The following is a 15,450-nucleotide window of genomic DNA, read 5'->3' as shown; positions in this document are numbered from 1 at the left end:
GAATTTAGCATGGCCAATCCACCTAAACTGCACATCTTTGGACTGTAGGAGGAAACCGGAGCACCCGGAGGAAACACACGCAGACTCGGGAGAACGTGCAAACTCCACACAGATGGTCATCCAAGGCTGGAACAGAAACCAGATCCCTGGCGCTCTGAGATCTACTTTCTCTGAAGAGTCGGAATAATTTCAGCTTTACAGCAAAGGATGTGCCAGGCACTCATAGCTTTCAACAATATAGCAGTTTTTTCACTAAAGCAAGCAGGACAGGGAGAGAGCACTCCCAAGGTCCAAACACTTCTGCCCTGTTCTCTCAGAAACCAACTACTGACCACTGTCAGGCAGAACACTGTCCCTGGCCAATCCACCGGTTGCCAGTTAATCAATTGAACTGACCCCCTCCAAACCTAATTCCTAAGATCCACTCAGTGCCAAAGAGTCTGGTTCTCCTTTCCAAAATACAAAACCTGGGAGTGTAGTCCTGTCTAGCGCACTGTCCTAACTGTGAGTCTGTTGCTTAAAGGCATATTCCAATTATGGGTCCATGGATCAAAATAATAAAAGAAGAGAAAATAAATGGGAACAAAGGGAATAAACAGGAAGGTCTCTTCTATACCTTCCCCCTTAGATGGATTAAATGTCAGTGTAAGGATGTTTCATCACAAGGTATGTGACACAAACCATAATACACCATAATACACACATCCATTCATCCTTCCTTCCTAAGTTCCCCCAGTTTTACACCTGTCACTTATCAGCACTTAGGCTCATGACAATGCATCCACAATAATATTGTCCTTTCCAGTAATATGCACAATTTCTACATTGAAGGGTTGTAACAATAAACTCTAATGGAACAATCTTGCATTCTGAGTTTTAAATTTTCCCACAAACTCAAGCGGATTATGATCAGTATAGACTAGGCTTTGCTTATTATCATGCCAGACATAAACTTCAAAATGCTGAAGGCCTAATAGGCGAGGGCTTCCTTCTCAATGGTGGAGTACTTTCTTTGGCACAGACTTTGCTTTTTTGAAAAGTATCCCACCAGCCTCTCTATTCCTGACTCGTTACCCTGCAGTAACACTGCCCGCCCCCCCCAAGGTCACTCGCATCATTGGCCATTTTAAAGGGTTTGGAAAAATCAAGGGTGGCCAACATTGGCTCATTTACCAATATGGCTCTCAGATTCTCTAAAGCTGTTTGGCATTCTGTGGACCATACCATTTTTGTTTGTTTCTGCAATATATTAGTCAAAGATACCGCTATGGTACTAAGGTTAGGCACAAAATTGCCATAGAACCTGCACATGCTCAGGAACCTCCTAATCTCCCATCTGGTTTTGGGAAGGGGGAGATCTAGTGAGATCTTTACCTTGGCTGTGCAGGGTACGACTCACCCCTGTCCCATAACGTGCCCTAGGTAGGTACGTTTTGCTTTGGCAAACTCTCTTTTGACCAAATTGATGACTACGTTGGCCAGCTGCAGTTGTTTAAATAACTCCACCAGTTATCCTCCATGCTCCTTCCATGTGTCACTGTAAATACCAGGTTGTCCAAATATATCAAGCATTTAGGCACCCTACCCACTACTTGATGTACGAGTCGCTGAAATGTAGCCGCTACGTTTTAAACCTGAGCAGCATCACTTTACAATGATACATTCCCCTTGTGAGTCACAACGGCAAATATACATTTAGCCCTGGGCGTTAAAGGAATCTGCCAGTACCCCTTTAAAAAATCGATTTTCGAAAGGCATGAGACACTGCCTAGTCTATCAATACAGACCTCCAACCTGGGAATCGGATACACATCTGCTTTGGTGATGGCATTGGCCTTCCAGTAGTCGCTACAGAACTGGGTTGTCCCATCCGGTTTAGGCACTAACACAACCGCTGAAGTCCAGCTACTCTTACTCAGCTCAATTCAATGATTCTCCAACATGTATTGGATTTCCACTTCTATCTGAGCTAGTTGCTGGGGGTTCAGTTGATATGAATGCTGTTTTATCGGGTTGGAGTCACCTATATCTACATCGTGTTCAGTTAACGTAGCGCACCCCGGTGTGTCCCTACAATTCTTCTTATGCTTTCGGTTATGGGTTTAGCTACAACATTCGATAAAAATAGGGTGATCTTTCCCTGAGACAAAAACCCTGTTTATCTCCCATCTACCTTATTCGCCACACCTGCTCCCACAGCAGTATTTACCTCCGGTCTCCTAGTTCTAGCTAGAGCTACAGCCTGCCCTGAACAAACATGTCCTACTTTATTGCAATGATAACACTTAGGCCTTTGAGTCTCACCTCCACCCTCAGTACCTCCCTTCCTGTCTGAGAAGGGGTTCTTGGAGCATCCTCATCTATCTACACCTCACCTGGGCTACCTGCCTTCCTTTTCCCCTCTCACTTCTGATCCTTTTCAAAATGATGGGGGTGATGTAACAAAAGTTTAAATTTTCTGGCTCAACTCATAATCGTCAGCCATTGTGCTAATTGTCTCGCGGTTATAACCTTTTGGTCTTCAACATGGGTTCTTATCACAGCAGATAGTCTCAGTTACATTATATAAAGAGTCGTGACACACTGGACATCTTGGAGTAGTGCGCATTCAATTCCAGCCCCACTTAACCTGGAGTCGCAACACAGGTGAAATTAGATTTTATTTAAAATAACCAAAGTCACCAGGTTTGTAATTTTAAAACACAAGTAACCTTTATTATGCATAATATTATAATTAAATTGACAGAAAATGTATCTGACAATCTACTATCCTTTTCCCAAACCCCCTTTTCTAACTCGCCCCACTCAATAAAATAAATAGGAACAAAGGAAATAAACATGAAGGGAAAGACAGATGCAAGTATTTATTTAGTAACTCAGTCATGTTGTCTGCCTCCATGCATGGATCCATTTTTGGTCCCTAATCGGCTTTATGTTTTAGTACCTTTTTACTATTTATCTGCCTATAGAAGACTTTTGGATTCCCTTGTCAGTTTCTTTTCATGCTCTCTTTTTTTCCTCAATTTGTTTATCATTTTCCCATTGACGTTTATCTATTTGTTTGTTTCTACTGTATTTCCAAATTGATATCTTTCATATACAGCCTTTTTTCTGTTTTATCTTATTCTCTATCTGTTTCATCATCCAGGTAGCTCTGGATTTGGTTCACCTACCTTTCCCACTTGTGGGAATGTAGCCGATCCATCTCCTCTTTAAAGCCAGCACGTTGCTCCATTCGAGCTTTGTCCAGTAATTTTTAAATCCAATTACCTGAGAAAGATTCACTCTGACCATACTGAAATTGACTTCCTTCAATTAAATATTTTCACTCTAGATTGCTCCTTTTTCTTTTCCATAGGAAACCTAAATCTTATGATACTATATGATCACTCTTCCCTAAATACTCCCCTACTGATACTTAGTTCACTTGGTTCACACTATTCTCCAGAACCAGATCTGGCAATGCCTCCTTTCTTGTTGGGCCAGAAACATTAGCTTGGGAAGGTGGTGATAAGCAATTTTCTTGAACTGCTGCAGTCAGTGTGGTGTAGGTACTCTCACAGTGTTATAAGAGGAGGGGTTCTAGAATTTTGGTCCAGTGGCAATGAAAGAACAATGATATCAGGTCAGAATGTTTTGCAATTTCAAAGAGGAGCTGATTTGAGTATGGACAAGATACATTCCCATCAGGGGGAAAGGTGGGGCAGACATGCCCAAGCTCCCTGGATGATGAAAGAGATAAAGAAGAAAATGAAGCAGAAAAAGGGTCTGGTTTAGCACACTGGGCTAAATAGCTGGCTTTTAAAGCAGACCAAGGCAGGCCAGCAGCACGGTTCAATTCCCGTACCAGCCTCCCCAAACAGGCGCCAGAATGTGGCGACTAGGGGCTTTTCACAGTAACTTCATTTGAAGCCTACTTGTGACAATAAGCGATTTTCATTTTCATTTTCAAAGGGTGCGCAGGGCAGGTGCCAGTTTGATAAGTTCAGGAGGGGAAGTCGAAAAGGAAACGAGAGGCAAAGAGAGAGTACGAGAAGAGACAGGCAGCTAACAGAAAAGGGATTCTGAAATTCTTCCAAAGGCAGAAAAATAGTGAAGATGAGGTTGTTCCCATCCACATACTACCCTTGCCCATTGTGATGGTGTAGGTTATGGGTTTGGTGATATTTGGAGAAACCTTGGTATGTTACTTTGGGATTTTAAAGAGTCCATCTTAATAACCCTTGTCCATATTTACGTTGTGAATAATAATCTCCAAGTTTTATTCTCTTATTCAATTTGCATTAAAATGTAACTTTAAAAATATATATGTATTTGGAAGTAAGCTGTACATTGTTACTTGTAGGTTTGATTTGGCTTTATTAAAGCTCTCCTGGCCTGTTGTCTTCACTGACAAGATTAGACTAACCTGCCTCCCTGGTGCGGGTGAAGAACTGCCTGATAACTACACGTGCGTGGTCACTGGATGGGGAAAACTGAATGGTACAGTATGTAATTTTTCATTAGCTTTTTAAAACACAAATATTAAAGATTTTTTAAGATAAGCGGGGAGTGAAGGGTCTGTTTGGTGCTACAGCACTGATTGACTAGAGTCACATAACAAATTGCATTGGGAGCATGACCTAAAGAGCTGAAACTGATATCACCAAGTACAGAAGGTAGTTGGGATGTCCAGTGACGTTCCCCCTGGTTGGTCTGATCTCCACTGAAGAATAGCTGGTGGTGGTTGGGGAGCATCAGAGTTCCATGCTGTTTTTTTCATTGCACCGTGACTTCAAGGGACAGGCATTGGACTAACTGCACTTTTCCTTTCTCATATTAGTTTTTTTTTTCAAATTCAAATCATTGCACTGGAAACGAGCATTGGAGACGTAGAAAGGTTGCTTTAGTCACCACATAGCTAGAAAAAGCTTTAATCAAGTCGAGCTCAGCAGAAGAATAATCTGGGCAATTCTTTATATCATTTTGAAGCTCACAACATTAGCGACTATACCTGTTCAAGTCAACATAGAAGAGAACATTACTTGTGTGGCATGGACCCGAGTTCAATTCAGACCTTGGGTGACTGTCTGTGTGGAGTTTGCACATTCTCCCAGTGTCTGTGTGGGTTTCCTCCGGGTGCTCTGGTTTCCTCCCACAGTCCAACGATGTCCAGGTTAGGAGGGTTGGCCATGCTAAATTGCCCCTTAGTGCCCATGGATGTGCAGTTTAGGTGGGGTTACGGGAATTGGCGGGGTAGTGGGCCTGGGTTCTCTTTCGGAGGGTCAGTGCAGACTCGATGGGCCGAATGGCCTCCTTCTGCACTGTATGGATTTGATGACTCTATGATTCCATGTATCTTTATATTATAACATTTCACCTCCTCATCTCTGTTGTGATATCCTGACTAGAGATGTGTACAGAAGATGTCTTTGGGAATTCAGTAATCAAACCTGAAGGCTGATATGTCCAAACCAGCACCACTGTGACTTCATGAACAAGGGAACATTGGCAGTCATACTGCAGAATATAATAATGTAAATGTGTCCTCTCAGTTGATTCCGACAGGTCTAGTTAGCACAAGTGAAAGTCACATCACTTGATGTAAAGGTGGTCTGCACTACACTACTGGTTATTAGCACGTATCTCTAAAGGCAAAACACTCCAACACACCCTAACATATAAGAATTAAATCATTACTGCAGCAGGAATGACTAACGGACCATTCCTCTTCAAAGTTAGAGTTCCAATTCATTTCATGCAGGGGTTTTTTAATGTGCCAACTGAATTTTCACAAAGCTCTTACATTTCAGAGCTTTGCTGAGAAATTTCACTCAGGTTTACATCACCTGTCAGCCTCATGTGCTACAGCCCAGAGCGTACCTGTTACTGCCCACTGTCTAGATAAAAGATTTTGAGAGCAGGGGATTGAACAAAGAATACTTGTGATAGCACACCAGCTTGGTGGAGTGTCCCAAATGCCAGTATGTGGTTCATCCTGTTTCTGATTGGCAAATTGATTACACACGGGATCAGACTCCAGCTAGAAAACACCAGTCAGTTTAATTCACATTGAACGTGTAAATGAAGAGTGCTCAGAACAAAGCAGTGCATCCGCCATCATTTATGAACTTTGCTACCTTGGTGACGTATAGAATCATAGAAAAGTTCGAGCTCAGAAAGAGGCCATTCGTCCCATCTTGTCCATGCCAGCCTGAGGATACCCAGGTGCCTTCTGCACTTGATCCATGCAGCTTACAGCACTTAAGGTGCAGATCCAGGTTCTTTTTAAAAGAGTTTAGGGTCTCTGCCTCCACTGCCATCTCAGGCAGCGAATTCTTGACTCATGACAGTAAAGGCACTGAGTTACTTGTCAGCATCCACTGGACCGTGAAAGCAGATGTCCAATATTATTATTATTTTAACATTTGAAGAGGAGTTGGTCATATGGCCATTTGAACCTATCCTGTTGTTCATCTAAGTCCATAAGACCATAAGAAATAGGAACATGAGTAGGCCGTTCCTCCCCTTGAGCCTTCTTCGCCGTTCAGTAGAATCATGGCTGATCTGATATTCCTTATGTCCACTTTCCTGTCCTTTCTTTTTTTTTAACTTTTCCAATTTAGTGGCACTTTAGCGTGGCCAATCCACCTACCCTGCACATCTTTGGATTGCGGGGGCGAGACCAACGCAGACATGGGGAGAATGTGCAAACGCCACACGGACAGTGACCAGGGCCGGGATCAAATCCAGGTTCTCAGCGCCTTGAGGCAGCAGTGCTAACCACTGCAGCACTGCGCCACGTTTCCTGCCCTTTCCCCATAATCCTTAATTCCCTTACTGATCAGGAATCAATATACTACAAGGACTCTACCCCCACAGCTCTCTGTAGCAAGGAGTTCCAAAGACTCACAGCCTTCTGAGAGAAGAAATCGCTCCTCATCTCAGTCTTAAATTAGCACCCCTTTATTCTGAGACAATGCCCTCTGGTCCTAAACTCTCCCATGTTGGGGAACAACCTCTCAGCATTAACCTTGTCTAGCCCCTTAAGAATCCTATATGTTTCACTGAGATTCTTCTAAATTCTAATGACTGGAATCCCAACCTGCTTAATCTTGGCTCATAAGACAATCCCTCCAAACCAGGGATCATCCTAGTGAACCTTCTTTAAACCCCCTCCAATCAAATAATATCTTTCCTTTAATATGGGGATCAAAATTGTTCACTGTACTCCAGATGTGGTCTCACCAGTACCTTGTACAGCTGCAGCACGACTTCTCTACGCTTATACTCCAACCCCTTTGAAATAAGAGCCAACATTTCATTAGCCTTCCGGATTGCCCATTCTAGCTCTCTGTGTTTCGTGCACAAGTACCTCCAGGTCCCCTTTGTGTTGCAGCTTTCTGTCGTTTTTCTCCATTTAAATAATACTCTGTTCTCTTGTTCTCCCTTCCAAAATGAACAACTTCACATTTCCTATACTCCATTTGCCAACTTACTTAACCCGTCAATAGCTCTTTACAAACTGTTTGTGTCATGGCCGATCAGTACCTCAATTCCATTTCACCATCCTCCTCCCACATCCTTGACTTCCTTCCATTTCTCAGTATTTTGCAGAAACGGTCGACAGAAACCGACATCATACCAATGTGAACAATGACCAACAATGGAAAAAAAGCAATCGATAAAGTTACATAAAAACAGAATAGTTAATTTTTGTTCACCGTTCTTTGCATCTGCAAGTAACTGGAAATGAGTGCATTGAACATTATTGTTCGTGAATTCACAACAAGATGTAGTTTCCAGTATTGTTTTACTACTAAAAGCATGAAACCATATCTGCTTTGAACTTTTGTGGCCAACGACATTGGAGCAGATTCTCCCCTTCAGAATCAATATATCATGAAGAGGGGTTTTGTTTCACTTTTCTTCAAATTATTCTGCTCTATGATTGGACAGCCCCGTTATTGCGGACCAGGTAAATTATTTCTGAGGATATTACATGACCAGAGCACTTTGGTTTTCACTTACGGCAATCATGTTTCTCCGTCTTATAGTTAAGAGCATTCCTCTTGTCATTTCTTTCATACTTTACCCAGGTTTTGGAGGTATTTAAGAGATGGGGACAAGGAACAGTGTCAGCAATGCAGTTGACTGATGTTTTAAACATAATCTGAGCACACTGAGAGCCCAGGGTGGTTAGCATTGCTGCCTCACAGCGCCAGGGACCTGGGTCCGGTTCGAGGTTTGGTTCTCCTGTGTCTGCGTGGGTTTCCTCCGGGTGCTCCAGTTTCTTCCCACAGTACAAAGATGCGCAGGTTATGTGGATTGGCCATGATCAATTGAAATGAAAATCGCTTATTGTCACAAGTAAGCTTCAAATGAAGTTACTGTGAAAAGCCCCTAGTCACCACATTCCGGCGCCTGTTCGGGGAAGCTGTTACGGGGATCGAACCGTGCTGCTGGCCTGCCTTGGTCTGCTTTCAAAGCCAGCGATTTAGCCCTGTGCTAAACAGCCCCTCTATTGGGGCACCTTATTGTACAAAGATGGCTTCATAGAATTTACAGTGCAGAAGGAGGCCATTCGGCCCATCGAGTCTGCACCGGCTCCTGGAAAGAGCACCATACCCAAGGTCAACACCTCCACCCTATCCCCATAACCCAGTAACCCCACCCAACACTAAGGGCAATTTTAAACACTAAGGGCAATTTTGAACACTAAGGGCAATTTATCATGGCCAATCCACCTAACCCGCACATCTTTGGACTGTGCAGGTTAGGGGGATAGGGCTGAATATGGGCCTAGATAGGGTGCTCTTTCAGAAGCTGGGTGCAGACTCAATGGGCCTCTTTTGCTCTGTAGGGATTCTACGGAGAAACATCATGTGGTATTGTTATCATCTCCAGTAAGCGTTAATCTTTTGTTTCCAATTATAGTTTGGATCTAGTGAATATAAAACTGAGAAAATCTCAGAGCTTGAAATGTTAACTCCACGTTTAGAAACATAGAATTTACAGAGCAGAAGGAGGCCATTTGGCCCATCGGGTCTACACTGGTCCTTGAAAGAGCACCCCATCTAAGCCCACGCCTCCACCCTATCTCCATAACCCAGTAACCCCACCTAACCGTTGGACACTAAGGGGCAATTTGGCATGGCCAATCTGCCTACCCTGCACATCTTTGGACTGTGGGAGGAAACCGGAGGACCCGGAGGAAACCCACGCGCACACGGGGAGAAAGTGCAAACTCCACACAGTCACCCGAGGCTGGTATTGAACCCAGGACCCTGGAGATGTGAGGCCGTAGTGATAACCACTGTGCCACCATGCCGTGTTGCCGTGACTGTTGCGAAGCTCTTATCTCTTCGAGCGGAACTTCTGCTTGGCTCTGATAGAGAAGCTCGTAGGATTTTATCGGGCCTGCAAGAGTGGGAAACACGGCGGGTGGGATGACTTATCCAGGTAGCTGATGTGTTGAGTAAGTTGGTTCTACATTGACTGCAACTGGATGCAGTGAAACTAGAAACAGGCTTCTGACACGGGAGATGATCCAACACTGTTTTATTGACTTTGAGGAGCTGCTCCCGCAGAGAGTCGGACTGGACTCCGAAACGATCTGATCCCGGATCATGAAATCAGTCGTTGAGTCATAATTACATGACTGTGCTAGGATGCGGAGATGGGTCAAGAAGGACTGAAAAGGTTCATCCTTACCCTGAAGCCTCTGTTGGAAGATGTACCGTTCAAAGCTCTCATTCACCTCAATGTCGCAGTGGCTGTCGAATTTCAGCAGAACTGTCTTGAACTTTGTCTTGTCTTCGTCATCCACAAACGTAAGCGAGTTATAGATGTGGGTGGCGTGATCCCCCGCTGTCGACAGGAACAGCGCAATCGTTCTGGCATCCGATGCTGCCTCGAGGTTGGAAGCCTCGATGTACAGGAGGAACTTTTGTTTGAAGACTTTCCAGTTGGCGCTGAGGTTGCCGGAGATCAGGAGTTGAGAAGGAGGCTGGATTCTTTCCATGCCGCTGGATGGCTGCTTGCGGGTCGTTGCAGATGCTCTCGAGGTAGGTTCGTTAGGATTAATAGCACTCTGGTACCATGATGTGTTAAGTAAGTTGGTTCAACGTTGACTGCAACTGGATGCAGTGAAACTAGAAACAGGCTTCTGACACAGGAGATGGTCCAACACTGTTTTATTGAACTTCCTGATTGCTGTACATAGTCTGCTGTGAGTTGACACTCTATCAATCTAACTGATAACCTCCTACTGGCTTGACCAGACTAACTCTCTACCTCATGGTGATAGTGCTCACTGGCTTGTGCACTCTTACTATCTCAGTAGTTGTGTCCTGTAGAGAGAGGGAGAGTCTTAATGCCCTATGTACTTTATAGTGGTGATGACCTGTCTGGTGATTGGTTGTTATGTGTCGTGTGTGTTCATTGGTTATCCTGTGTGTCAATCACTGCCTGTCTGCATCTCATTATATACATGAGTGGATATTATGACATCTTCCCTTTTTGAAGTAAATTTTGGAACTTGGCGATATATATACATGCATGAGTATATACAAGTGGTGAGTGAAAGAACATATGTACATGGGAAGGTGTCTATCGTGCAGATACAGAGCAAACTGAACAAAATATACAAGATTTAAGTCTATAGATTCAGTCTTTGTGGCGGGCGACAAATTCTTGTTGATCGCCTCAGAGGTGGAGGGGGGAGGCTGGCACTTGGACAGGCGGGATTGCTGCCATGTCGGTGGCCTCATGGAGAGGCGGGATCGCTGCCAGATCAGTGGCCTCGTGTTGCGAGATGTCCGGAGGAGGCATGATGACATGCGGAGAAGTGCGGCCAGGCGGTGGGCAGGGAACTTTTCAGAGCGCCCTCCTGTTGCGCCGTAGAATGGAGCCACCAGCCATTTGGACAACGAAGGACCTGGGGGCAGCCTGTCTGACGACAACCTCCCTCAGGCAACTGGACGTGAACAACATCGTCTGGAGCCAGCGCAGGTAGATCCTTGGCATGAGTATCATACGTGATCTTCTGCTGGCCCCTGGATCACTGCACTTTCTGCAGCACCGTGAGGCGGTCAAGGTCTGGAACATGGATGGCTGGAACAGTCGTCCTCAGGTTGCGGTTCATGAGCAGCTGCGCCGGAGACAAACCTGTCGACAGAGGGGTTGCCCTGTATGCCAACAGCGCCAGTTGAAATCCGAGGCTGAGTCTGCAGCCTTGCACAGCAACCGCTTGACAATATGGACCACTTTTTCGGCCTTCCCGTTTGATTGCGGGTAATGGGGACTGGATGTGATGTGACTGAAGTGGTAGGATCGTGCAAAGTCGGACCACTCTTGGCTATAGAAACATGGGCCTTTGTCACTCAATACTGTGAGTGGTATGCCGTGCCTGGCAAACGTCTCTTTGCAGGCTTTAATCACTGACTTGGACGTGAGGTCTGACAGTTTCACCACTTCCGGGTAGCTGGAGAAGTAGTCGACCAAGAGCACGTAATCACGCCCATTTGCGTGAAAGAGGTCTATCCCCACCTTGGACTACGGAAAAGTCACGATCTCGTGCTGTTGCAGTGTTTCCTTGGGCTGAGCTGGTTGAAACTTCTGGCATGTTGTGCAGTTGAGGACCGTGTTGGCAATGTCCTGGCTGATGCCAGGCCAGTAGACTGCCTGCCGAGCTCTGCGTCAACATTTTCCGACCCCGAGGTGACCCTCATGGATCTGTCTGAGCACCATGGCTTGCATGATTTGGGGAATGATGCTTCTATCTAGTTTAAGAAGGATCCCCTCGAGAACAGTTAACTCATCCTTAACGTTGAAGAACTGGGGGCACTGCCCCTTTTGCCAGCCATGGGCAAGGTGTTGCATCACGCGCTGCAGTAGAGGATCTTTGGCAGTTACTTCGCGTATCTGGACAACTCGTTCATCAGTGGCTGGGAGGTTGCTGGCACACAACTGCACCTGTGCCTCGATGTGGCAAATGAAGTCGCCAGGTTCAGACGGCATGGTGGTGGATCGGGATACGGCATCCGCGACGATCAGCTCCTTGCCCGGTGTATAGACAAGTTCAAAGTCATATCAGTGGCACTGGAAAATCTTGTAGCATCCAGTTCACGTTGATTTAAAGATGGCAAGGAGGTCAGCAGTTTTCCTTGTTGGACGCAGGGGCACTAGAGAGGGGATCAGGCAAATAACAGCTGGCGGCACAGTGGTTAACACTGTTGTGTCACAGCGCTAGGGACCCGGGTTCGATTCCGTCCTTGGGTGACTGTGTGGAGTTTGCACGTTCTCCCCGTGTCTGCATGGGTTTCCTTCGGGTGCTCTGGTTTCCTCCCACAGTCCAAAGATGTGCAGGTTAAGTGGATTGTCCATTCTAAATTTCCCCTTAGTGTCCAGGGATGTGCAGGTTAGATTATGGGGTTATGGGGATAGGGCCGGGTGGGTGGGGCCAAGCCAAAGTGCATAATTTCTTAGTCTGTGAGTTGCTGTTTGCTGATGCTGCTGCACTGGCATACCATGCTGAGGTTCACTTGCAACAGCTTGTAGATTGGCCCTCCTGGGTCTGCAAGGACTGACAATCAGCATCAGAAAGATCAAAGTTACAGGCCAGGACGTAGAGACTCCACCTGACAACCTCAATGGAGGTTGTTGACAGATTCCCATGCGTTAGGTTGACAATTACCAACAACCTGTTGCTTGATGTCAAAATCAGCACCAGAATTGCAGAGGCCGCAACTGTCATGTCAAAGTTGAGAAGTCAAGTGTGGACCAAATTAATAGATAAAAGCAAATTACTGCAGATGCTGGAATCTGAAACCAAAGAGAAAATGCTGGAAAATCTCAGCAGGTCTGGCGGCATCTATAGGGAGAGAAAAGAGCTAACGTTTCGAGTCCAGATGACCCAAATTAATGGTATGTTTTCTCAGTGCCCTCCTTTACAGTAGTAAAGCACGGACAACTTATGCAAGCCTTGAAAAGTGTCTGAACAGTTTCCACCCCCACTGCTTCAGATGAATATTGGCTAGGAATTGTGAGCTGAATGGATGACGGCCGCAACCCAAAAGACACAAAGCGGAATTCTCCTTCGGCGGGATCAACTGGTCCGCTGGCAGTGCACCCACGCCCACGGATTTCCCAACGGCGTGGGGTGGCCACAATTGGCCAGCTGCAGGAACGGAGAATCCCTCTGCCATGCCGGTGTTGTTCTTTTTAGCCTTAGTTTTATTAGCTCTGATTATGTCACCTTTGCTCACGAGTCGCCAGGTATCTTTCAGATACCGCCACGTGGTTCAAGCTTGAGTTATGATTAATAAGTCAGCACACCGCTTAGTAAGATTGAAATCAACGGTCATTTATTATGTACAGCAATCAATACTTCCCCACCCAAGGTCCACACCTCCACCCTATCCCCGTAACCCAGTAACCCCACCCAACACTAAGGGCAATTTTGGACACTAAGGGCAATTTAGCATGGCCAATCCACCTAACCTGCACATCTTTGGACTGTGGGAGGAAACCGGAGCACCCGGAGGAAACCCACGCACACACGGGGAGGATATGCAGACTCCGCACAGACAGTGACCCAAGCCGGAATCGAACCTGGGACCCTGGAGCTGTGAAGCAATTGTGCTATCCACAATGCTACCGTGCTGCCCATGTTCTTGCGAAGGTTGCGAGCAGGAGAAGAAGGGAGAGAGAGCGATCTGAACTTGGCCCCTCAATTTATAGGGCCCAGGGGCTTCCCGCCTCTCGGGGCGGCCCTTGACCCTGAGTCCCAAGTGATTGGACTTGTTCCCAATCACTGGGTTCGATATGCTCCAATAATGGGGCGATTCCTCGATCGGGGGGTGGTCGTTCACCTGTCTTTGTTTCGGCCACTGCAGGCGCCAAAAGGTCTGGCCCGGCATTCAATTGCTAATATGTTGCAATTGTTCCCAGGGATAGCCAATTAAACTGCAGATGTCTGTGTTGATGTGCTGCTAATAGTCTTAGGTATCGATCTGGGCCGACTTCCCCAGATCCGAATACGCTATTCTGTCTGCAGCTGTCCGTTTGTGTCCTGTTAGCTGCTTTTCCCATCAGCCTTTTCGGTTAGCCATTTTAAATCGGGTTTTGGCCAAATTAATAGGGAATCAGCCATTTTAGGTGGCTACACCGGAAAACATGGCTGGTGGACCAGAGAATCCTACCCAGGCTCTATGGCAAGCTTGCTATCGGCATGAGCCCAACAAGTCACCCATGTCTGTGATACAAGGACGTCTGAAAGTGCGACCTCAAGTGGACTGGGATTGGTGCATGGGGAGTCCTTGCTACTGACTGGAATGCCTGGAGACATGCAGTCAGGAACGGCGTGGAAAAAGAAAGGCCGGATGGTGGAAAAGAGAGCTCGGAAAAACATCCGTCAATCCCAGGCCAACACTTTATCTGTGCCAGCTGCGGAAGGCACTGTCACTCACGAATTGACTTCGACAGACACAACAGATGGTCTAGAGGTGACTTATAATCCGGGCACAGTCCATCGTCACTGAGACAGGCAGATGTCCTCACAAGGTCAGATTCAGCTTCCAAGGTGCGACTTCACAGAGACACACAAGCCACTTACAATGATAAGTTTAAAGAAGTCAGGACCTTGGTGTTCATGTTCTCAGATCTCTGAAGACAGCAGGGCAGCATGATAAGATGGTTAAGAAGGCCTATGGGATTCCTGCCTTAATTAGCTGAGGCATTGAATATAAGAGCAGGGAGGTTATGCTGGAGGTGTATTAAACACTGGTTAGGCCCCAACTGGAGCACTGTGTGCAGTTCTTGTCACCACGCTACAGAAAGGAAGTGAGTACACTGGAGAGGGTGCAGAAGAGATTCACCAGGATGTTGCCTGGGCTGGAGCGTTTCAGCTGTCAAGAGAGACTGGATAAACTGGGGTTGTTTTCTCTGGAGGAGAGAAGGCTGAGGGGGGACCTGATTGAGGTGTATAACATTATGAGGGACATAGATAGGGTGGATAGGAAGGAGCTTTTCCCCTCAGCGGAGGGGTCAATAACCAGGAGGCATAGATTTGAGGTAAACTTTTTCGCCCAGAGGGTGTTGGGAATCTGGAACTCACTGCCTGCGAGGGTGGTAGAGGCGGGAACCCTCACAACATTTAAGAAGTATTTAGATCATCACTTGAAATACCATTGCATACAAGGCTATGGACCAAATGCTGGAAAATGGGATTAGAATAGTTAGGTGCTCGATGGTTGGCGTGGACTTGATGGGCTGAAGGGTCTCTTTCCATGCTGTAAAACTCTATAACTCTATGAAAGGCCAAGTGGACCAGTCATTATATGATTTTTGCATGTTATTTCAGCTTTGGGACAATTAAAAATTGCTGGATGACTTTCATTGCAGTTTGCGCCCTAACAGTAACATGTTTTTTATTCCCATTGCCCAGCAGGGGGCTTGGCTGAACAGCTA

At 46.0% G+C, this 15,450-nt stretch overlaps 1 protein-coding gene across 1 annotated transcript in view; it reads left to right on the top strand.

The window, feature by feature from the left end:
- Window positions 1-15,450, top strand: part of LOC140392842 (proproteinase E-like) — a 155,142-nt gene that overhangs the window by 91,623 nt on the left and 48,069 nt on the right. The window contains exon 6 of the mRNA XM_072478555.1: window positions 4,346-4,482. Within this exon, the coding sequence (XP_072334656.1) occupies window positions 4,346-4,482 (137 nt within the window). The remainder of the gene's footprint in view (window positions 1-4,345; window positions 4,483-15,450) is intronic.

Source organism: Scyliorhinus torazame, chromosome 16 (genome assembly GCF_047496885.1).
Source record: "Scyliorhinus torazame isolate Kashiwa2021f chromosome 16, sScyTor2.1, whole genome shotgun sequence".
Lineage (NCBI taxonomy): Eukaryota > Metazoa > Chordata > Chondrichthyes > Carcharhiniformes > Scyliorhinidae > Scyliorhinus > Scyliorhinus torazame.
This window is presented reverse-complemented; position numbering and strand designations above follow the sequence as displayed.